Source organism: Hydra vulgaris, chromosome 12 (assembly GCF_038396675.1).
Source record: "Hydra vulgaris chromosome 12, alternate assembly HydraT2T_AEP".
NCBI lineage: Eukaryota > Metazoa > Cnidaria > Hydrozoa > Anthoathecata > Hydridae > Hydra > Hydra vulgaris.
Window position 1 is genome coordinate 34,535,726 of NC_088931.1, and position 25,472 is coordinate 34,561,197.

General features: G+C 30.2%; 3 protein-coding genes across 4 annotated transcripts; all 3 read left to right on the forward strand.

Annotated features, from left to right (window-relative positions):
• Window positions 1-10,084: 10,084 nt before the first annotated feature.
• Window positions 10,085-17,867, forward strand: LOC136088680 (uncharacterized). Of its 2 annotated transcripts, none has more exons than XM_065813035.1 (2): window positions 10,085-17,380; window positions 17,716-17,867. In XM_065813035.1, the coding sequence occupies exon 1, from the start codon at window positions 11,453-11,455 to the stop codon at window positions 12,653-12,655; it is 1,203 nt and encodes a 400-aa protein (XP_065669107.1). In that variant the 5' UTR covers window positions 10,085-11,452; the 3' UTR covers window positions 12,656-17,380; window positions 17,716-17,867. The 2 variants fall into 2 exon arrangements, with proteins under 2 accessions (XP_065669107.1, XP_065669108.1); XM_065813036.1 differs by lacking the exon at window positions 17,716-17,867 and having other exon boundaries at window positions 10,085-16,197; window positions 16,380-17,410.
• Window positions 12,910-13,726, forward strand: LOC136088076 (uncharacterized). The gene is made up of 2 exons (XM_065811732.1): window positions 12,910-13,247; window positions 13,294-13,726. The coding sequence occupies exons 1-2, from the start codon at window positions 12,910-12,912 to the stop codon at window positions 13,724-13,726; spliced, it is 771 nt and encodes a 256-aa protein (XP_065667804.1).
• On the forward strand, window positions 15,300-15,809 carry LOC136088077 (uncharacterized). The gene has a single exon (XM_065811733.1). It carries the CDS (start codon window positions 15,300-15,302, stop codon window positions 15,807-15,809), a length of 510 nt encoding a protein of 169 aa, XP_065667805.1.
• Window positions 17,868-25,472: the final 7,605 nt, after the last annotated feature.

The window sequence follows — 25,472 nt, forward strand, 5'->3', positions numbered from 1 at the left end:
ATAGGACGTCATTCAGATTTTTATTACTAACCAAAAGCAGAAGTTTATTGGCTCTCTTACACGGAGATTTTCATTGAACACAAGGCGCTATATTACTTTTAAAGTCTCTGCGCACGAGAGCTAACATTCTCCTACTTCTTGTCATTAGTCAAGCTTAAAGTGACATCCTTTATGGATGACCCTCTGCACATTATAATATAAATTTGTCAATCTATTTTTTTTTTTATATTTTTTTTTTACTTATTATTTTCATGCTATTTAAGGTATCATAGTTTGTATTATAATTTTTATTGGTTTGTAACGATTCTATTTGTCTGTTTATTTGTACAAGAAAGACATAGAGTTGCTAATAAAACAACAAGCAGAAAACGTTCTTAAACTCATTAGTGCAAATGCAAAAATAACGAGTGAAAGACAACAAAAAGCAAAAATAAACATTATCAACAGTATCTAGTACGCAAATATATACATTATCAACAGTATCTAGTTCGCAAAAATAAACATTATCAACAGTATCTAGTTCGCAAAAATAAACATTATCAACAGTATCTAGTACGCAAATATATACATTATTAACAGTATCTAGTTCGCAAAAATAAACATTATCAACGGTATCTAGTAAGCAAAAATAAACATTATTAACAGTATAGAAAAAATTAAAAGACTCAAAAAGGATGTATTTGATATAAAAGAAAGATTAAATTTTCACGAACTCATTGAAAGAAAAAAATAAAAATAGTATTGAACCTATTGAGAAAAAAGAGTTTCTAAAAACGAGGCACATAAAAATATTGAGCTTATCAACTTTAAAAATAAAAAAAGAGAAATTGAAGATCGGTCACGAAGAAATAATTTCAGAACCTATGGACTGAAAGAAAACGAAATCAAAACTTGGACGGAAAGTGAAGCAAAGGTTATCAAACTGTTTGAGCAGACTTTAGGGTTTAAAATGTTAAAATTGAACGAGCGCATCGCTGTGGACGCAAAGATGCAAAAAAGCCACGTACAATCATGATAAAACTTTTAGACTAGAAAGATAAAGTAGAAGTTTTAAAAAAATCTTTTAAATTAAAGGGCGAAATTATTTTCATTAATGAAGATTTTTGCTATGAAACTAACTTAATAAGAAAAGACTTGAGAGAAAGAATGAAAACTTAAAAGCGGCTTGGAAAATTTGCATATATATATCGTATGATAAGCTAATTGTACGCGATTGGGATCAAAGAAACCGTGCCAAGAAGGCAAGAGTTAAGTTTAATTGTTTTATTAGTTTTGTTGGAAGAATTAAAACATGACTTTAAAATTATTTGTCTTACGGGAACTTGGTGTAAGTATGGTGAAACAAATGCACAATTTGAACTAATTAATTACAAATTGGTTTTAGGAAGAAATCCCCCGAAAAAATTCCCCTAATTACATCCAAGCCCAAACCATAACCGTCAGTCAATGTAGCGGCACTCCTTGCATGTTCTACCTATTTGTCAGTCGATGTATACACACTTCTTGCATGTTCTATCTTTTTGCCAGTTGATGAAGATACACTCCTTGTATGTTCTACCTATTTGTCAGTCAATTTAAGAAAAATGAAAGATTATGGTTTTGTTTGCATTATATTGTTTTTGTTTGTATAAAATATTTATATTATAAACAACTATTAAATTGATATTTCGTTTATTTAAGACGTTGTAAAAAAAAATCCAGGGGGATTTTTTCTCAAAGGAATTTTTTTCAGGGGGGATTTTTTCCCACTACCACCAACCACGTAATTTTGGTATTTGTGGGGGCGTAAGTATTTTAATTCACAACTAATTTTTATTCAATTAATTATTGTTTACGTAACGATCTCTGTGTGAATGAAATAAATTGTGAGTCATTATGTATTGAATTAAAAATAGAAACACAAAAAACATAATTGTAAACGCGACATATATGTATTTACCACCATCGGGTAATTTTAAAAAAATTTAAAACTCATCGTAAATCATTCATAACAACTATCAATAAAACGCTAGATCATGTCTTTTTGGTTGGGGATAAAAAAATTGACCTAAAAAAACATGCTTCAAATAATAATGTTAAAAATTTTCTAAACACTCTTCTTCAAAATAACTTAATTCCAACAACAAACAAGCTAACAATAGTGACTAACGACTCTTCTACACTTCTTGATAATATAATAACAAATAACTTTCATCATAACCGTCTAAACACAGGTACAATCAAAACTGACTTATCAGATCATTTCCTAACATTCTTAGTTACTAATAACATAATAAATAACAACATTTCTTCTAAAACTACCGTATTGTGGCGACAGATAAAAAAAAACTCCGTAAAACAGTTTCGAAGCCTCTTAAGAAACAAAGTTGATTGAAATCTGGTATTGCAATCAAACGATGCTAACAACTCATATGATCTATCTCTAAGTCAATTCTGCAAGTAATATGAAACAGCGTTTCCTGAAAAACAAGTTCATGTGAACACAAAAACAGTTATGACGCCATGGATGTCTAATGGGTTATTAAAGTCCTCAAAAAGAATATCAAAAGTTATATGATAAATACTTAAGAGAAAAACGAAATGACATATAAAAACTATAAATAAACTATATATTCGAAAAAACAAAAAGAAACTCTAAGAAGCTTTATTATACAAAGCTATTAGACAAAGCAAGCAGAAACATAAAAAAAACTTGGAATGTAATTAAAAAAGTAAAAACAATTGTTCCAGAAACACTCTTTTTTTATTAATGCTGATCCAAATTTAGCATCGAAAATTCCTTTGAATTCGAGTCTTATTTAAAAAATTAAAATAAAATTATGGGTGAATCTGATCTTAAATTAATTGAATTGCGAACCGCCCTTCATAATCATAAAACTAACGATTTGATAAAATTAACGTTAACGTTGTAAAATCTGTTTATGATATAATCAAACCTCTTTTGTTTCACATCTTAAATCTTTCTTTTAAAACATGTATTGTCATGGAAAAGTTAAAAACTGCGCAAATCACACCGGTTTTTAAGACAGGCAATGACTCCATTATTTCTAACTATAGACCTATATCTATATTATCGTGTTCCTCAAAATTGCATGAAAGTATAACGTACAACAGGCTTTTTAATTATTTATTAGAAAACGAAATGTTGTATTCAAAACAGTTTGGTTAAGTACTATTTTTTTTTTTTAGTCAAATGCCCCAAGAAGACCTCACGGACTTGTCACAGAGCACCTTAGAAGTGCATTTTACCGGGAAGTTCACGCCTCCTTCCTTACTGTGACGCGAAAATATATCCATAGCTCGTTTCGAACCTGAATCTCCTGCTTGTAATGCAAGCGCTCTAACCACTGCGCCACGGTCGCACAATTATTACTTTACATTAGGAGTTTTCATTGATCTGTCAAGGGCTTTTGATACTGTAAACCATAGCATACTAATAAAAAAACTTGAATATTATGGAGTAAAAAATAATAACTTACTTAGGTTCAAAAGTTATCAATTTTTTTCCATTAAATCAATAATGGTGTTTCATCTAATCTTAAAAAATATTGTTGAAATCTAATCTAAATTCTTAAATATTTTTTCTTTTTTTTTTTTTAACTATCAATGAATTATTATTTATTTTACTTTTATACTAATTGGTTTTAAAATATTCATAAATATTACGGTTTTTGTAAATTAAGTACTCTTTTATTTTTAATTTTTCGTTCTTTATTTAAATATTACTATATTACAAATTGTTACATATTTTGTTTTTATATTTTTCAATAAATACTTTGTATAATATACGTATATAGTATGGTACTTGTAAATATGTGCTCTTTAACTTATTTATTTATTTAGTTTTTGTTTTTCTTTTTTTCTTTACTTTCGATTTTTCTTGTTTACTTGATTATTACTCTTAACATAAATATTGTTCTTGAAGTATTTTTTAAACTAATTGTTATTTATTTTTACATTTATAATTTTTAATAAATAGTTTGTAAAGTATAAATATATTATACGGTTATTGTAAATACGTACGATTGGGGCTTGGTGAGAAGACAAAATAATGTCTTGGGCTTGCCCCGCCAGTGTTTTTATTTATAAACTATTAAGTTGTAAAAGTTATTAAACGGCAAAATAAACGAACAAACCATAAAGTATAATTTAGGGGAAAATTGACCGAAAAGTGGTCGTTTTCGGGCGTCTTGAGGGAGGGGCAATTTTTTTTTTTTTAATTTTTTTTTTCTGCTATATATATATTGGCCTATATTTTTGTTTAAAAATATGTGGTTTTTTCTTTACTTCTCAAAAATCTATGTTTGGTGATATTGAAAATCATGAAAATTGGTATTTTTTAAAATATATTTTCTGTTATGCCTAATGTTATATACATATATTTTCGTGTAAATTATGATAGTTTAAAACTTTGAATTTTTCTAATAAATACAGATTAGTACATACAATAAACATTAAAAATAAGTGAAGCACAACTTAGGTCAATGAAAAAGGAACTTTTTTATTATAGAAGAGGCAAAACCAGCTATATCAGGTATAAACATTTTTAATAATATTGGAATTATAATGAATCATTAGTTGCTAAAAAATTTATTTTATTTATAAAATATAAATTTTTCTATTTAGATATACAACTTCCAACAGGCTTGGATATACTTCAACATTTAATATATAACCAACAATGTCGATCTGTATCAATATCAAGTATTATTGCTTTTTCCCCTAAAAAAAATTTTTCTAGATGTTCGGAGAGTTGTTGTAAATGTATTTTGTCTAAAATCAAGAGACCCTGGATTAAAGCTGGATTTGATGTGTTAACTGATTTAAGTTTAGTTAAAAAACTTTTTAAATTGCGTAAGTCCTATTCCAACTTGAAAAAAAATGCAAAAAGGGGAAATAGTAATGATTTGGCTAAACAAAACGAGTTTGAGATTGAAATAAAAAAACTTTTTTGGGCTGGTAATTCTAATCTCAAAGACACAATCAGTAAAGATAAAAAAAGATCACCAAAAGACAAGATTGAAGATCTAAAATTTCTTGAAGATCAGGAAAATGAAAGAAAGTTTTTTATTGGTTCAGAGGATATTAAATATAGAAAAAAGGTATTCAATACTTTTAATTAATTACTTTAGCTCTTTCTCAAGCTCTGTTAATTCTTTTTTCCACTAATTTTAAAATTAAAAACTAAAACTACATTTTTTCTGTTAATTAGGCAAAAGAAAGCATCAGGAAGAAAAATCGTTTACAGCCTAAGATTTTGAGAGATGATGTACCCAACGTTGAACTTATAGACACAATTCTAAGCGATGATCCTTCAATTGAATCTTATTTCGAGCCAGGTAATTGGTATCATATAGGAGTCTCTGAAAACCCAGACACAGTAATTGCAAAAATTTCAAAAAAATGTTTTTGCTGGTAATGTTTCACTTACTGCTACAGCCTGTGATATATCACCAAATGTTTTACAGAAGGTAACAAATGCAATTCTATATCAATCAGGTGTTGATCTTAAAGAAGTTAAAAGCAGTCAGTCATACGTTAGTAAACCAGGTATTATAAGAGATGATAGAAGTGAGCTTGCAGAATTAGTTGTCACGTACTTATCCCCTATAACATATGCAAGATTTTTAGGAAAAGCAATTTATTATCTAAAGCTTCGGCTTTTATCCAATCAACTTACGTTTGTTCAGGAAAATGATAAACTGAAAATTGAAATTAAGCTTATTACAGAACTTATTGTTTGCTTTTATGCAAAATGGTATCTACAATCTGATGATGTCATCAAAGCTCCTTTTCTTGACATTACAGCCATACATCAAATGCATCTGTACAAGAAGGTATGTACAAACCTAATAGCTGTCGATGCTGTATTAGAGTCTCAGTATAAACACTGTTGGTATTTGGATTCAACAATGATACCATTAGCTTTGCTAGATGATGAGTTAGCATCAGAGGAGAAGGCAAAAATTGCATCAGCAATTCTGTCATTTGATATGCCTAGCTCTGACTATTATAAGCCTGAGAATAAAGTAAAGTAAGATATCAAGGAAATTTATAAAATGAATACAAAAATTGGGAAAAAACCACCATCCTTGTCTGCCTTGGTTGATGTCTTTTCTTACTTGATTTTTGACATGATTGGGTTTGATAAGCAACGAGTTCAAGACTGGCTCTCACTTCCACCAAACTATTGGCATACTCAGTCATGCTTCAAAAGTTTTCAAAAATATGCTGAAACTTTGATTTTTGTAAATGTCCATTCAGAACGGTCAATATGTTTATTCGCACACTAAGGGCTCATTAGATTTTATTAACGTAAAGCAGAATAATTACTTCAAAAATGCTGGGAGAAGCAGTTGAATTTTTTTATCCGGCGCACAGTGGGCCAGAATGCACTTTTACTGGACAAAATTCATAACTAATTTAATATTAGAGCTATATTCACTAAAATTAGTATGAGTACTAATATGATGTCTGCGCTTTTTATGAAGGTAATATTTTTTTATTTCGTTGCTATGGATACCTTTATTTTGCTTAGCAACAACCTACTTTTGTTATCTGCAGATATTTTATAAGTGCTATATTCACTAAATTTGGCATGAGTACCAATATGAGATCACACTTCTTACAAAAGTGATAATTTTTTAAATTTAGTTGTTATGGATACTTATATTGCTTAGTTATCAGATACTTTCCTTAGTTACAAAGTGGTAAATTGATATTTGAATATCTTGTCGGATTTTTGACCCACCTATATTGAATAAAAATTGAGTATTTAGGTAAATAATGTTTTAGGAATAATAAAAGCAAAAAATAGTGCAAGAAAACGTTATCAATTTTAAATTACATCAAAAAATTATAAAACAATAATATCGTTTGAAGATTGTTTAAGTAATTGTAAAACATCTGAAGGAAATGCTTTATGATTTGTTTGGTGTGATGTTGATTTACGCAATGATGAAATAACAGGATCACTGGAAACTAGGAGTCTATTGATAAGATCAGTATTTGTTGCTTTTCTGGATGTTTTTCGGCTGAAATTTTCGCGATAAGATTTAAAGTCTTTATTTCTAGCCTCTTGAGCTTCCTCTGACATAAGTCCGATGGGTAATGTAAGGCTTTTAATTATGTCATGTCCATGTATCAATACTTTGTGAACTGATTGAGCCATGTAATACAATGGATAAAGGGACACATATAGTCTAAAAGTGTCAAAACAATAATCCTTGAACTTTAAGCAGTCTATTTCATATCCTGAAGAGAGCGTTACCAAGATAATGTAAAATCTGAATATAAGGTTTTAATCAATACCCAGAATTTCAGCTGTTTGTTCATATGCTGCAAAAGCACGCCTTGAGGTATTGCCATCATTACTTGTTCCAGAACCACCACTTTTAGGGAAATCAACAACAAGTCCCATTTTGTTCATAAAATCAGTCTGAATCTTTTGTTTAGCTACAGATGCCTTTTCTTTGTGTTCTTTAGATCTTGCTTGCCACTTTCTTGTTTCTTTTTTATATGCAATGTGCAATAACATCTCAAAAAATCGAATCCATGCATGAAGACTGGAAAGACCATATTTGAACTCTCTGTTAGTATAATCTATATTAAGGATATCAAGACTATTCATATTTTTTGGAGAGACACCACACACTGAACAGCATTGGTATGAGTTATTTTTTTCAGATAATATTGGTTGAACCTTCCCATCAATCATTGTAAGTTCAATAATACAATTCACTTCAATAGATGATCCGCACACCTCTAATAAAATCATACCCAAGCTTTCTATCTCACTTTTAATGTACTGATCTTCTTCAATCACAGATTCCTTGGATTCCATTTTTTATGCAAATCTTATGGGTCTACAATAGGCTGTGGAGGACGACTTTTGATTTCTCCAAATAGGCACCTTTTCGTTGCTGTTGTTAAATCCAGTCAAATCCAATTGGACAAGAAAAGTAATAAATAATGATTCTTCACGCTTTAAATCTCTGTTAATGTCCGGGTTCTGATAAAACTTGTTTATAAATGCTTTGGCCAGTAGCACCATCAAAACCAGCCTTACACGTTAGTGTCATTGTTTTTATTGCTTTGTCGTTCAATATCAAGTGCCTTAGCACAGGTTCCTGAACTGCACAGATTCTTTGCAAAGTATGAGTCATTAAATCTTTTAAAGGAACTGAAGCTGAATAGTCCTCCACTGTTATGTTTGCAGGATAACATTTCAATTTTGCATCTCTGACATCATTGTAAGCGGGGTAGATGTTATATTCTTTCTCCAAGGCTCCGCTTCTAATCAATTGATAGGAAGCTTTTGTCAGACTTGCATCAATTATTAAAGCCAGTGCTTCGTCTGCTGAATATTTAGTTGCTTTATCTGTATTTGATATATTTAAAACATTCTTGGCAGCAATAACAACAGATTCATCTCTAAATTTTTTATTAGCAGCAAAAAATAATTCATTGGATGAATGAGATTCAATTAAACAAGATACACGCCGTTTTTTAGTTTTATTAGAACTATTATCAAATGCAACTGGTTTTCGACCACGTCTACTTGCAGTTGGTTCATTGTCTTTTTTTCTGACAATTAAATATTCATTAAGCCAGTTCACAAACTTCTTTTCAAAATTTTTCACAGTATAGTTTGCAGATTTCCACTTTTGTTTATACAAGTAAACAAATCGTTGAACAGCATGTCTAAAATCAACGTCTTTAAAATCAGCAAATTTTGGCTGAATAAATTTTAATATATCTTCAGTAATATTTTGTTTTGAAATACTAAGACTGTTTTTTTGGAGAAAATTATGAATGTCTAAGTTTAACAAATCCATATCTAAATAATTATTGTAACAAGTATTTTGTATTTAAAAGTAAAATGTTATAATATATATGCCGCCTGGACTACTAATACTTGTTAGTAATTAAGTTACTACAAGTGTTAGTAATTAAAATTAAAAGTAATTAAATTACTGTCAGTGTTAGTAATTAAATTACTAACAACTACCGAAAATATGTTGTTGCTATGTTATGCAAAGTAAGGTATCCATAGTAACCAAAAAAAGTTAACCTCATAAGAATTCTGAATCTCATTTTAATACATACCCCCAATATTGTGTATTTAGCGCAAGTAAAATACTGTTAAAACAACGTTAATGTAAAAATGAGTTGTTGCTATGCAAAATTTAGTACCATAGCAACCAAGTTAAAACATACATAAAATCTGAACGGGGATTTAAGGGGACAAGCAATCAATTAAAACTCGATTGAAGCATCATATAGCTCAAATAAATATAAGACAAAATATGGCAAATTGTGGTAATTATTAGTTATTGTGCGGCAAAAAATAAGTTTCTTAAGAAATTTTTTTTTTAATCTGTGATTTTCAAAGTATAACTGAGATAACATGCTATGACAAATTTATTTCACACATTGGTTTTTCTTATCTCTAAATACTCTAGAATAACATGTACTAATTTTTTGTTTCAAAAACGTAGATGTAATTGAAATATAACACAACGTTGATGTCACCGTTAATTACTTATTTATAGTTTTTTATTTTTTTTTATTTTATCTCAATATTCAAATGCTTAGAGTCCTGGTAACTAAGGGATTTAATATAAATAAATTATCAAAAGATTTCTCCTAATATATGTAGATACTAAAATTAAATAGGTTTTCAAGATTAGACAACTAAAATTTTTCCCATTTTGTCCACCTACTGGCCCACTGTGCGGCTCCGATGTATATATATATATATATATATATATATATATATATATATATATATATATATATATATATATATATATATATATATATATATATATATATATATATATATATATATATATATATATATATATTTATATATATATATATATATATATATATATATATATATATATATATATACATTATTTAACAATTTTCTATTATTAGTTTAGTAAAACAATCGAGACTGTGGCGCAATAACTACTAGTCAAAAATCTTTTAAGATAAATGAAGTTTTTGCAGTATTTATTGGGGCCCTAAAATAAACTTTTTATGTTCCTAGAAATTTTGCATTAAAAATGATTGTTATGTTCTGAGTATGTTTAAGCCTCTACACTTCTTCTTTTATACTTTTTGTGTGTAACGTAACACGGAACTGTGTTCGTGTGCTTGTGTGTGTGTAAGAACAATATTGGTTTTAGGGAAGAAAAGTTTTATTATTATTGTTATTGAGCCTCCTTTTATTATCTCTGCCATCACTATATGTACATTAACATTGTATTAATAATAACAATACAATATTTGGAGCCCACGGAGAGAGATAGACAGATATTTGGTTGTAAGCTCAAAATTCGTTTGATGTAGAGATTTAAAAGGATTAGTTAAGCGATTTCTTTATTTGGAGTTGGATTAATTTACGAATAACTGTACTACTATACTGAAGTTTCTGGATTAACAAGGTGTATTTACGTAATAAGTTTGTGTTCTTAGCAATTTCTTTGCGTTCAAAGAATTATAATTTTTTTTAAGAAATCCAACCTTTACCATTAGCATCATTTTTGGAAGATAGCTTGATATATAATATCTAATATTTGACCGAAACAATAGCGTGACATTTATCGTGATTCTGAACAGATCGCGTGTCAATTTATTGTTTTTTATTGTCATCATTGTTTATAAGATTGTCAATAAGTTTAGTAGGCAAACGTAGAGTTCGTACTACCAATATTAATTCTGTGAAGCGTCTTATTGATAAGGTTTTTGAAGGCATTGAGGACTTCAATTCAGATGATAACACGATTGATATCCTGACTAGTTTACGTAACACTCTTATTGAAAAGTTTACCAAAGTACAACATTTAAATGAAGAAATCACATATTTAATTGAAAATGAAACTGAACTACAAGAAGAAGAAAAATTAGCTACAGATTTTGTCATATTTTATGTACAAAACTTGCTGAAATTAATAAGTTTATAAATAAACACCTTAACACTAAACCAGATGATGTTATCAGTAATTCTAACAAAAGTAATTCCATGGTAAAGCTTTCACCTTTAAAATTACACTCATTTGATAGCAAGCCTGAAAACTGCCAAACATTTTATGAAAATTTTCAATGTGCCGTAGACAGCAATGAGGACTTAAGTTCAATATAGAAGTTAACATATCTTCGTAATCTGTTAGAGGGGCAGGCTCTTTCAACTATCACTGGACTTGCCCTTACACATGACAACTATAAAGTTGCTATTGATTTATTGAAAGAGCGTTTTGATAATAAGCAGCTACTTATATCATCTCAGATGCGAGCACTGTTATCCTTAGAAAAAGTTAGCAACTTAAGAAATATTTCTTCTCTTCGTCAAATCTATGACAACCTCGAAATTCAAATCAGGAGATTAGAAAATTTAAACATTGACTCTCTGCAGTAAGGATCTCTTCTCGTTCCTGTTTTGATGCAGAAGATTCCCGAAGAACTTAACTTGATAATTTCAAGAAAATTTAATAATACTGACTGCTGGAACATTAAAACTGTATTAAATGTCTTAAAAACAGAGATTCAAGCGCATGAAAAAAGTAACTTTAACAGGGAAGAAAACCCTTTTACGGCTGAAACATTGTACTCAAGTAGAACCTTAGGTACGCATAACAAACCAATGAACAACTTGAATAACAATTTATCATTTATCTTTTGTGAAAAAGATCACAAATCTCAGAATTGTAAAACAGTGACCAATTTGATTGCTCGAGAACAAATTTTAAAAAGAAAACATAGGTGTTTTAAATATTTGAAGCTTGGAAATCTTGCCAAATATTATGCAACAAAAATAAAATGTTTTAACTGTTCAAATTTTCATCATGCATCAATGTGTAATGAGAAATCTCTTCCACAAAAAAATGACAGTCAGGAAGAAGTAAAATTATCATTAGTAGCTGGTACATTAACAAAGTATATACATTCAGTGTTGCTACAAACAGCTCAAGTTACAGCAATGTCAAATGGCAAACTTTCTTATCCTACCCGTATACTCTCTGATATTTGTTCACCACTGAGTTACATTTCACCAGTATTACGTACAAAGCTCAATTTACAAACAATAGAGGTTAAAGAAATAATTATAAACAGTTTTGGAAACAAAAGTGAAAAGGAATTACTGGTAAGGGTTCGTTTTAGTGGTAAAGGTTTGAATGATTTTTACATTTTCATATCTTGCTTTGTGAAAGATATTTGTGCCCCTATCAATGGTCAGAAAGTCGATTTTGTAGTAAGCAATTACAGCCATTTGAAAGGTTTAAAATTAGCTAATAGTGTTACAGGAGATTGTCCTCTAGACATTGATATTCTTGTTGGAGCAGACTTTTATTGGAATTTTTTTGATAACACTACAGTTCGCAATAAGTCAGGTCCAGTCGCATTGAAATTTAAACTTAGAGGGTATGTTCTTAGTGGATTGGTATGTGATGAAGGAGATAATAGTTGTAGTGTTAATACCACTCATGTTTTAATGGTTCAAGCTGAATTTGTTGAAGAAGTTGTAATTTTGAAGGATGCTTTAAATGATTTATGGTGCTGTAGTGATAGTTGCAAACAGATAATCTTATTTTTCAGGAATTTCAAAATAGTTCATTTTTTGATGAAACCTCTGGTCATTATGTAGTTCAATTACCATTTCATAAAAATCTTCCAACACTGCCTGACAACTATTCTTTATGTGTTAACCGTTTACAGTCTCTTACTAAAAAACTTTCAAAAGATGAGGATTTGTTTAACTCCTATAAAAACATTATTAAAGATCAGCTATCCCATGGCATCATTAAAAAAGTTTTAAGTCATGATTTGGACATAGGTAATGTACACTATTTACCTCATAGACCAGTAAGGCGTGATGAAAAAGTTACAACTAAAGTTCGTATGGTATTTGATGCAAGTTCGAAATCATTTGGATCTTCACTAAATGATTGTCTTCATGCAGGCCCAAGTTTGACAACATCATTATTTGGAGGTCTATTATGTTTCCGTTCAAAAAAGTTTGCCTTTCTGGCTGATATTGAGAAAGCGTTTCTTCAAATTGGACTTAGTGAAATGTGTCGCGATTATGTACAATTTTTATGGTTTGATGACATTGAAAACCTTTATTTTAATATGTTACCTGATGCAAAGCTTGCAACATTTTGTCTTTGTAGAGTTTTGTTTGGTGTTACTTCTTTACCTTTTTTGCTTAATGCTACTTTAAAGTTACATGTGGAAAAGTATTTAAACAGTTACCCCTCTTATGTTCTTAAAATTTTTACAAAGCCTTCACGTGGATGATTTGAACTCTTACACTGATGAAGTTAATGATGGCATAAACTTTTATAGGTGGTGTAAATCGATATTAAAGGAAGGTGGTTTCAACCTTCGAAAATTCAAATCAAACTCTAAGGTATTAGAAGATGTCTTTTGTGAAAGTGACTTTACACCTCAACCTAAAACTAAAGTCCTTGGTTTTTCGTGGGACAAACAAAAGGATATTCTAATTTTTTATTTTAAAGATTTAATGAAGATGGCAGTTGATATTCCGAAGAAAAAAGAAGTTCTTAAATTTGTTGCAAGTATTTATGATCCATTGGGACTTATAAATCCAGTGGTAGTCAAATTAAAAGTATTGTTCCAAAATTTAAGTGTTAGCAAGATGAGTTGGGAAGATTACCTTGATGGAGAAAATTTAACCGAGTGGCAATCTATTTAAATGATTTTCTTTCATCAAGCAATGTGATGGTTCCACGGTGGTATCTTAACTCTTCAAATTTTTTGCCTAACTATAAACTCAAACTTCATGGTTTCTCCGATGCAAGCAATAAGGCATATGGATATTGTATCTATATTCGTTTTTTTGATGAGACACATTCTTGTTCTACTTTGATTGCCTCTAAATTGAGGGTAGCCTCATTAAGTAAAACAACTATACCTCATCTTAAACTTAGAGCTATTTTATTACTAGCCGAATTGATGATTAATGTTGAAAAAGAGCTTGAAAGTGTGAATAATATTTCTCGGATTATTTGTTGGACTGATTCAACAATTTGCCTTCATTGGATTAACAATTCAGCTAAGAAGTATGAACCTTTTGTTTAAAATAGACTTCTTAATATTAGAGAACTTTATGGCATTGAGTCATGGAAGTATGTAGAAACACATCGGAACCCCGCAGATATTATTTCACGTGGATGATCTTTAAATAATTTTAAAGATAATTGTTTTTGGTTTAAGGGCCCAGATTTTTTAAATAGTATAGCAGTTGCATGGCCAGTTTATGATTTAATTTTTGAAAGTACCAAAATACCTGAAGAATTAACTTGCATTGTTTCAAGCAGTGTACATTATCCAAACCTTTCTTTTATTGACATAGAAAAATTTAATAGCTATGAACGTTTTCTAAGAGTCACAGCCTGGATATTACGTTTTGTAAATAATTTGAAATTGAGATTAAGAAAAATAAATGGTTTGAAGATCTTAACGTTATTAAGTGATGAACGAGAAGAAGAAATTACTATGTGGATCAAACATGTCAAACGTGACTTTATGACTGCATCGAGCTACAAACAGTTGCAGCAAGATTTGCGTTTAGTTGTGTGTGGACGGTATCGTTTGATGTAAAGGACGCTTAAAGAATGCCCCAATTCCATACGATGCAAAGTTTCCGATATTTCTACCTCGGAGCTGTAATCTTTCAAAGCTAATTATTTTGCAGTGCCATGTCCTCGTGAAACACAATGGTGTGAAAGAAACACTGAATGAGTTAAGAAATAAATTCTGGGTTCCCAAGGCTAAGTGTTTAATTCATAGTGTAATCCGAAAATGTTTTCTTTGTAGAAAACTTGAAGGTAAGCCATACTTTTATCCTATTTCTCTACCGTTGCCTGTGAGTTGTTTAAATAACGAACATGCTTTTAAGTACACTAGAGTAGATTATGCTGGACCTTTATATGCAAAATCAATACATGGTTCTAGTACCTTACATAAAGTCTGGACATTTTTGTTTGCATGCTTCAGTCCAGATTGCTCAGCCACAGCAACTATTCGTGATCTGCGACAATTCTTTGCTAAACGTGGCGTTCCGTCGGAGATTTTTTCGGATAATGGCAGGCAGTTCACAGCGGAGGAAACTCAAGCTTTTGTCACATCTAAGTCAATCAAATGGCGTTTCAATGTAGCAGCCGCCCCCTGGTGGGGCGGAATATTCGAAAGACTTGTACGATCAACAAAGAGGTGTTTCGTACGATCAACAAAGAGGTAATTCTAGACTAACCTATGAAGAATTGATGACAGTCATTCAAGAAGTCGAATGTATCATCAATAACCGACCATTGACATTCGTTTATGAAGAGGTTGGTGACAAAGTGCTCATTCCCAACCATTTAGTGTTTGGTCGGAAGTTAAATCTGGAAGCGATAGCAAAAGATTCAAGGAATTGTGAACAAGTCGAAATAGTTGAACAACATAAACACATTAATATGGTCTTAAATCAATTAAGAACACGTTGGAAAGAAGAATATTTAAAGGATTTACGTGAACACCACAAAGTCTCTAAAGGTAATGGATCTGTAAAAATCAAAGGCGGAGATGTTGTCTTAATTGACGATGCCCCAAAGTCGCGAATTTTATGGAAAGTTAGAATCATAGACGAAGTGAATCTTTCTTCTGATAAAGAAGTCAGAAGCGCTACGGTATGTTACAAGCAGAACAAAGAGTATAAAAGTATAAATAGGCCAGTTAACAAACTTTACCCGATTGAATGTAGTGCTGCGAACATAAACGTTAAATTTATTTAAGAAAGGGAAGTAGGAGTGTTGTGTTCTGAGTATGTTTAAGCCGCTACGCTTCTTCTTTTATATTTTTTGTGTGTAACGTAACACGGAACTGTGTTCGTGTGCTTGTGTGTGTGTAAGAGCAATATTGGTTTTAGGGAAGAAAAGTATTATTAATGTTGTTGAGCCTCCTTTTATTATCTCTGCCATCACTATATATACATTAACATTGTATTGATAATAACAATACAATAATGATGTTTAAAATGATATTTTATGAGCAACCAGCGAACACAAGAAAATAAACTATAAAACCTATTCTGGTGGTCTGTGGCAAGATTACGTCTTCAAAAACTTTATTCAAGTAGAACACCAAATCCTCTAGTCACGCTGCGTTCTCGTTCTTGTCACGGTATTGTATGTATGACAAAAATAAAAGTCATATTTATGTTCTTTTTAATTTATTTAAAAAATTAAAAAAGAATAAAGTTATTAAAAAATTCTTGTGCGAACATTTTTTATTATTTTTTTAATCTAATACCAAACATTTTACATTTGTATGTCTTACTTCTTTTTTTCTTTTTTTTTTGTGAGAGCTCGTCCAACTTTGATTCAAACAACTGTAAATTCATTGACTGGTAGTTAAATAGTTTGAACGATTGTCTGCGAAAAGCTAGAAGTTTGGGTTAAACGATTGTTATTTCTTTTGCTAGACTGGTAATTAGATAGTGTGAATGACTTTCTGAGAACGGGTCGAACATTAGGTGAAACAAGTATGTATATCATTGCATCGGTCCACAACGAAAGAGAGTACATTATTGATAAAAAAAATGAAAGCCCTGAAGAGTTTATATGAACAAAATTATCCACTGATATTATTATATCGGGCACTACAACCAAAATAATATATGAGGTTATGATAGCGACAGATACAAGAGATCCTTTCGTAAGACTTTTTTTGTTGTGATTGGATTGGACCTTAGCTCTTTGTCTTTTCAATAATAAAATAATATGAGTGTACACAACAATGGCTAACGTCAAGTTTATGGCGTCTAAACAAACAAAAATAACAGCGTTTAAATGATAATAATATAAACCAACTATACATCCACTTATTGTTGAAAAAATCCATAAAATCACTATTGCGACAACCGTTTTCCTTCTTGTCCAAATGACTTGGTACTTTATATTGAGTTTTATATGCAAGTATCGATCAAGTATTAACCAAAATGTTGCGTAATAATAACCAAGGTTTACAACACTCTGAAAAATTTGTAAAACTTTGTTAAAATTAAACGGAATAACTTCAACAAACACGATTGAAATATCAATTGAACTTTGTACTATTAAAACTATGCTTAGACTAAAATCAATAACGCAGAGGTTAATAACTATGATCTTTTGGGTGTCTACCTTTAAGTTTTTAAGAGTAAACAAAAGATACAATCCTATTCCATTCAAAACAAATCCAATAGAGCATAAAAACAAGAACACAATTGCTTCGTTATCCATCTTTGTTGAATACTGTCAAATTATTTACAAGATTTGGAAGGATATGAATATTTTTTCTAAAAGTAAAACAAATAAGATTATTGGTATGAAGTCCATTATTTTTATTATCTAAATGCTGAATTATTTATTACGTAGGTACAATCATAGTCTAGGTGAACTATTGAAACTTCAAATCTAAAAAAGTTTAACAAAATCTTATCTTTGTTAATTCTTAACTCAAGTGTTTAATGAAACAAATTAAAACCTGTTTTTGTTTAATACTTCTGTTTGTGTTTCTTAATTTTTTTTTTTTTTTAATATATATATATTTGCAGAGAATTTAAGACTCTTATAAAGTTGATTTTTGAACTTCTTTGTGATTTTGCACTATCGGTTGGCCTCGATTGCTTTACTTAATATTTAAAAACTTTTTTTATAGGATGTTTCAACTCTTTGGATTATTCAATTTAGACATTGTATCAGTACATTTCGAAAAGCTGCATTCACTTTCGACGCTGTAGCATTTGATTTCGACTGTTTTGTATTAAGTTTTGACAGTGCTAAGAATACCTTAATTAGTATAAAATAAAACAGTTAGATTTTTTTAAATTCATTAGGAAAATATAAGTTTTTGGTTTGCATGGAAATAAAAGTTTAAACAAAAAACTATCAAGTTAAAAATAATGTAATTGCAAATAGCCGCTTATGACAGGATTTCCCACCTCATTTTGACATTGTATCATTTAATTTCGACATTTTATCAGTACATTTTGACAATACTTCATCCAATTTCAACACTCTTGCATATGATTTTGACTTTTTTGCATTCAATTTGACAGCGTTAAGAATATTTTATTGAGTATACAAATAAAAATTAGATTTTTTCTCCATTTATTAAAATAAAATCACTCTTTAATTTGTATGCAAACTAAAGTTTAATCAAAAAATTATCATATATAAGATATTTTAATTGTAAGTATTCGCTTGTTAGTAAAAACCTTTTAAAAAACACAAATCTGCACCCTACATCACCAAATTTTCTGAAACTTGGCACAAATGTTCAGAGATATATATTAGGAAAAACAGTAAAACTTTTTCATAAAATTCCTACTCGTTTATAACTTACAGCAACTTGAAGTTTTCTTGATTTTGACTGAAAAATGAGGGGGGAGGGGGAAGTGGCGAAAGTTATTCCATTTACTTTTACCCTTATAAGGTGCTTGTAGTGATGCTACAGTTCTGAAACTTGGTACCGAAAGAGTTTAAAACCTGTTTAATCCAAAAAATATAGGTTTTTATCTATCAAAAGAAAACAATGTAGTTTATTTTACCATCCATAAAATACACTCAATAATGCCGATACAAAAGGGCATTGACAGTTCACGGTGCATAGGAACATACTCTAAGACCTTGCAACACATCCCCAGAGATTTTATTTTTGATTATCATTAGAAAACATTTCCTCAATTCAAAAAATGTAAACGACAACTTTTTTTAGTGGGGGCCTGGGGAGAAAACACACATTTTAGGGCAGTGCCCAGGAATTTTGTTGTTCAAGATAGGTAGCTAATAAGCATGGGGCATACTCAAATTTTTAGTATGTTGATACTGGTAGCAAATGAGGATGACTTGCAAAAAATTAAGGTAATTGAAGCTAAACCAACCCCGCCCCGATCCCTAACTGCCTCCTTCCTAGAACTACGTCTCCTTTAATCGTAAATTTTTTTTTTGTTCTATCATAAAGTAGATCAAAATTCATCGACAGATTTCAAATTTCATCAAAAAATCTCTTTTCGTTTAAGATTTATAACAATGCAAAGCCTAAAATTACCCCCTGAAATAACCTTAAATGGTCTCAACTTTTAAACGAAAATTTTTTTTTTGATGTAATTTGAAATCTGTCGATGAACTTTGATCTAGTTTAATATAAAACAAGCAAAAAGTTGAAAAGTGTTTTTTGGAACCATACCCTAGGGGGGATTTGGGGAATCTTCTCGAACACCACAAAATCATGCCCATGCCCCATATTTAGATTTTCAGAAATATTTGTGATAGATTTATCAATGTTATTTTTTAAAGTTTTTAAAAATTTATTTTAACATTAAAATTTACAGACGGATAAGTAATTTTTATTACTTTCTATTTACATTTTTATTGAAATAAAAACAAAGCAAAGCAACCTTTAATTATTAACAATTAGTAAAAGTTAGCAGTTGCTAATTGTTAACAGTTGCATAATAACTCTTTGCACGCGTTGATATACGAACTGCAAGCATGTTTTTAGCCATTATATTGACATCTGTTTATAGGCATTATATTGACTTTGATTGATATAACCGATATATCATGCCAATATTATCAATCCATATCAGAAGTTTTTATTTGAAGCATTCATTTAAAATGCCTAAACATGCAAAAGAACATAGTGATTTTGTAAAAAAATTTTGCATTTGCTGCTTCAGGAAAGGCACGGATTTAAGACCAATATATAACCCTGAAACAACTTATTTAAATGTAAATAAAAAGAAAAATGACTACTCAAACCTTATCAAAACTATATTCTGGAAAGATTATTCGGCGGATAATCCTGACCTTCCTACCATGCTTTGCTCAAAATGTAGAAAAAAGCTTGCAGGGACTGATCCTTACTTCATTATGCGGCCGTGTTATGAAGGTAATTATAACTATATTGATGTTTAATTTACTTCATTTAAAATTTAGTTTCGCTATTTTAGTTATTATAGTTGTCATACAAGTGCTATAAAATTTAGACCTGAATACCAGAGTTATTAGAGGGAAAAAATGTGAATGTTTTATTCGTGAAAATGGGCGCAAATCAAAAATGGAAAAAATATTGGCCCCAATGGTTGATTGTGTTTCGGGAAAGCTTGTTTATCAAGGCGCTGAAGATGTTTCAAATAAACCTGCAGAAAGACTAGTTTGTCAACAAATGCCCAAGTGGGACAGGGAATTCCACATCCCTGTACGAAATTAGAAAGACAAAAGAATTTGACTGCCATTGTAAAATCAACATCCTCAACAACGCAAGGAAAAGTTCTGTCCAGCTCTATCAAAGATTTCAGCACAAATGACTTAGAGAACACCTTAGTTTTGAAAACCTTTGGTCCGAAGCAACTCACTGTCTCTTTCGGAAAGACTGAGGTTAAGAAACCTTTCTTTTCTTTAGATAAATTGAACAAACTTCAATTAAAACTACATTCCAGGTAAATTTGTGTTGCTTAAAAATACTTTTAAAAATAAATTTGTTATGAGTTTAAAGCCAATTTTTGTAATAACTTTATTATGATTTATAAGTAATCGCAACATGATTGAAGTTGCACGATTTCTGAGAAGTGAGGCAGGACGAAAAAGTGTGGAATCCGGTTTCAATATTAAAGTGATTGAGAACAAAGAAATAATTGGAAATTTATTTAATTGTGATAAACTCCCATTGCTATTAAAATTAAAAGAAAGCGAAGAGGTAAGTAAACTATTTCCAAAAAAATTATTTTATAGCTAGATTGCAATTTGTATTATTCATTTTGATTTTTTATGAATGTATAGTTGGTAGAAAAAGATACTCCTATTGTGTATTGCAATGACATTGAAGAACTCGTAGCAATGGTACTTCATCACAGAAGTCAAGAAACAAATGATGTTGATATCAAACTAGGTGTAGATGGAGGGCAGGGATTCCTAAAAGTTACACTGTCAATAACCCTAAAACCAGAGTTAAAAAATAATAAAATTCCAGAGAAACTGAGCAAGAGTGACGGATATGCGTGCAAAGATTTTAAAGATTCAAGCGTTCACAAAACTATTATATTGGCCATTTTGCCTTCATTGAACGAAAAATACCATAACTTGCGGTTAATATTGGATAAGCTAAACATTTCATCCTTAGATTACACAGTATCTGAAGATCTAAAGATTTTGCTTCAAATGGTTGGAAAATAAACTGCAACATCAAAACACCCTTGTCCGTATTGCATGACGTCATCTCCTGACTTTCAAAAAGCTGATCATTATACTCTAGAGTTTTTGTGTACATTGTACGACCAATGGATGACTGATGGTGCAAATTTAAAAAAAGCTAAAAATACACTAATGTTGTTTACTCCCCTTTATTAACAGGCAACAAAAACAAAAAAATACTAGAACTTGTAAATATTCCTGGACTACATATACTGCTAGGTGTTGTAGACAAAATTTTAAAAGAGGTTGAAAAAAATTTATTTGAAAACAAGGAGTGTGGGTTACAGTTTGTTAATCAATATCTGTCTAAAATAAACATCTGCAGAGTGTCCTACCAAGGGCAGCATCGTTTGGAAGGCAATGCTTGTCATAAATTGCTTAAAAACATAGACAGCTTTGAACTGTTTTTTCAAGAGTTTAGTCTTGGAGTTTCCGTTGCCAAATATATTAAGGTACTTAGAGATTTTGAAAAAATAGTCCATGGTTGTTTTGGAAAATCATTAAGCTCCACGTATGTTAAAGATCTAGAGGAGTTCTCTACGAGCTATAGAAATCTAAGGGCTACAATTCCTTTGAAGGTACACATAATTGAGCAACATTATTATTGAATTTATCAACATGAAAGGTGGAGTCTTTGGTATGATAAATAACTTTTAAATTTGATTAAAAATAATTTATAATCTTAGTAATTAAATACTCTATTTCAACAGTTGAATCGTAAAATTTGCATAATTTACGACGAATATTTATTAAATAAACTTGCATTCCTTTTGTACTTCTACTGTTCTATAGGCTTAGGTTACTGGACTGAACAAGCTCTCGAATCCATTCATCAGGATTTCAATCAGTTTTGGCGAATGAGAAAAGTTGGAGAGCACAGCCTAAACTATATAGAAGCGCTGAAAAACGCGGTTGTTGCTTACAACTACAAGCACTTTTAAAGTAGCTTTCTATTTGCAGGAATGTAGTTTGTAAAAAGTAAAGTGTTAAATCTCCTATGAACAAACGTTTAGTATGACTTTGAAATGTAAAAGAATCAATCATAATGTAACCATAAAAATCAGAGTTTTTTTTTTTACTGTAATGAATAATTGTAGCAAACCCTTCTCGACCCCTTATAGCCCTCCCCAGGGTATGGTTCCAAAAAACACTTTTCAACTTTTTGCTTGTTTTATATTAAACTAGATCAAAGTTCATCGACAGATTTCAAATTACATCAAAAAAAAAATTTTCGTTTAAAAGTTGAGACCATTTAAGGTTATTTCAGGGGGTAATTTTAGGCTTTGCATTGTTATAAATCTTAAACGAAAAGAGATTTTTTGATGAAATTTGAAATCTGTCGATGAATTTTGATCTACTTTATGATAGAACAAAAAAAAAATTTACGATTAAAGGAGACGTAGTTCTAGGAAGGAGGCAGTTAGGGATCGGGGCGGGGTTGGTTTAGCTTCAATTACCTTAATTTTTTGCAAGTCATCCTCATTTGCTACCAGTATCAACATACTAAAAATTTGAGTATGCCCCATGCTTATTAGCTACCTATCTTGAACAACAAAATTCCTGGGCACTGCCCTAAAATGTGTGTTTTCTCCCCAGGCCCCCACTAAAAAAAGTTGTCGTTTACATTTTTTGAATTGAGGAAATGTTTTCTAATGATAATCAAAAATAAAATCTCTGGGGATGTGTTGCAAGGTCTTAGAGTAGTTCCTATGCACCGTGATTTATAGCTATAAAAAAAGTCTGACTGATAGAAAACAAATTTAATTTTGATTTTCTTAAAGATAAGATGAACATCTACTTTTCGAACCAATTTTATTTTGGCCTTACGTTTACTGAAAGGAATTATTGATGTTTGATGTGGACACAAAATTTTGTGATATTTATTAAACCAGACACTCAATCCCAACCTTTTACCAATCAAACAAATCAGAAATTAACAATTTAGTTACTTTTTTTATTTATTTATTTTCATTTGAATTTTAAAATTGTAAAAGGTATAAAAAAATATAAAAAAGAAATACTCAATTTTAGTGATTTTATTCATGCTTTACATTCACATTATTTACAAGTTGTTCACATAAGCATAAGGTTTAAATATGGATAAGACATAATAATCTCTATTTCCTTAGGAAAACAATTTTTTTTAAGTCGTCTTTGGCTAAATAGTAGCAAAGTCCTGTTTTTGTTATCGGTACCTCAACTTTGCAAATGATGTGGACATCTGGAATCCAGCATTGGCTATCTATTGGTGGCCATTTAAACAACCGTGCAGGACCATTCGGACACATAAATTTTACAAGCACGTCTTTTTCTTTCAGATTAACATCTTCAATGACTCCTATCCACCACTTTTGCTCATAGGAAACACAGACAAAATCACCTGGTACTAGGTTTACAGTTGTTATCTGGATGTTTCCAAATCTTCATCAACACTGCATAGCTTTGTGCCTACCTAGACAAAATAATAAAATATGCATTTATTCATTTTTGTTAAACATGTTTTATTAAATGCATTGAAAGGAAATTGTGAGCCCAAAATAAAATATAAATATTTTTGACAATGATTCTGCTCAAATCAAAAATCTATTTGATCAACAAAAGTTATGCATGTTTTCTAAAAGATAGTAAAAGGTATATTAAACATATATTTTTTACCTTTTGATGGCCAAGTGGTATAAATTGATGGTAACTACGTGTTCCAGGTATTGTGTTTGCAGTATTCAATCGTTCTTAAAGAGTGTTTCTCACCAAAAATAAATCTTCTGATGAGATATATATGAAATGCACACCTTCAATGTTTTCATTGCAATATTTATACATTACTTGTGGAGATAAAATACTTGTGGAGATAAAATATGATTCCCCATATCTCTTTGCAAGCTTTCTAGTGTTGCTAAACGTTTGACTGTACCACCTATCCCATCACAAGGTTGCTTACCGTGATTAGTTGCAAAAAAGTTCCATTTAGCAAAAAATCCAAAATCTTCAAGATGGAAACAAAGATTTAAAATATTTTTGCAATTCTTATATTGATCTGCACACCCATCTGAAAAGTATTCAATATTTTTTATTTGAGGCAGATTTGTTTTCATATCATTGCTAACAACATAAATAATTTTATATACCATGTTCACATCATGGATCATATCATCCGAAATAATAAAATAAGATTTGTGCTTGAGAATACCTTCTTTTTTGAAATAAATAATTATAAGATGAAGTATACATTGTAAATTTGTCCAATGAAAGTTTTGCACTTCATCTTAAACTACAAATTTATAGTTTTCTGAAAAATCACCAAGAAATAATGCTGTTACCTCATTCATATTTTCTTTTCTTGATCTCAGGTATGATGCTTGACTTTTTGCTAATTAAGAATGTGGTGCAAGTTTGTCCATTTTTCTACATACTAGTTCGATGTATTCAAACACTGGCTCTTTATTATGTGTCAAGATTGACCTATCTGTTGTTGTCCACTGATCAAATTCTACCTCCTCATTATCTTCAAATTCTCCAAGTAAATCATAAAGTTTTTCAACCAATGCATTCTTAGTTGCAGGGCCTTTTTCACATTTCCGCATCATACAGTCTTTATTAGTTATATTACAGACAATATACGGTAACAATTCTTTATATGTTACACCAAGAGGATGTAAAAGCAGTTTCAAATTCTGATGAATAGCACAGACGCATGTAGAATGTGTTCCTGAAGTACCAACAGTAATACACCATTTAGGTCGCAATGTGCAAAACCTTGAAAATCCTATTTTTATTTCTGGTTTCTTGGTTTTGAAGGCAACAAACAATTCCTTTAAATTGCATAATACCAAACGTTTTTGCATGTGGACATTTCTTTTTATGCTTACATAGTCCTTTTTACCCGGCATTATACGGCTATGTTCATCATCTTCATAAAAAGTCTTGACCAGTTGAACTGTTACATAAGGAAGAACTTTTCCAAATTTTGGATTAGGCATGGTTGAAATACCTTTTTCTAATGCCAACTTACATGCAGTTCGAGCATGTCATTTTATTACTTTTTTTTTTTTTGATGAGATAATCACTATTTGATTACAATAAAACAATTAAGAATAAAAGGTTATATAATATTGTTTAATTTAATGACATGACTATTATGTAACTAAATTGAAATAACTATTATGTAATGAAAATAACAAGTAACAAATTTATAAATTTACAAAATGTTGAACTATGTTTTGT

Excerpts from the sequence above, each read along its gene's own strand:
- LOC136088680 (XM_065813035.1), top strand. The coding sequence starts at position 11,453 with ATGCAGAAGATTCCCGAAGAACTTAACTTGATAATTTCAAGAAAATTT.
- LOC136088076 (XM_065811732.1), top strand. The coding sequence starts at position 12,910 with ATGGTATTTGATGCAAGTTCGAAATCATTTGGATCTTCACTAAATGAT. Across the intron at positions 13,248-13,293 it reads TTAAAGTTACATGTGGAAAA|CCTTCACGTGGATGATTTGA; the intron begins GTATTTAAACAG and ends ATTTTTACAAAG.
- LOC136088077 (XM_065811733.1), top strand. The coding sequence starts at position 15,300 with ATGACAGTCATTCAAGAAGTCGAATGTATCATCAATAACCGACCATTG.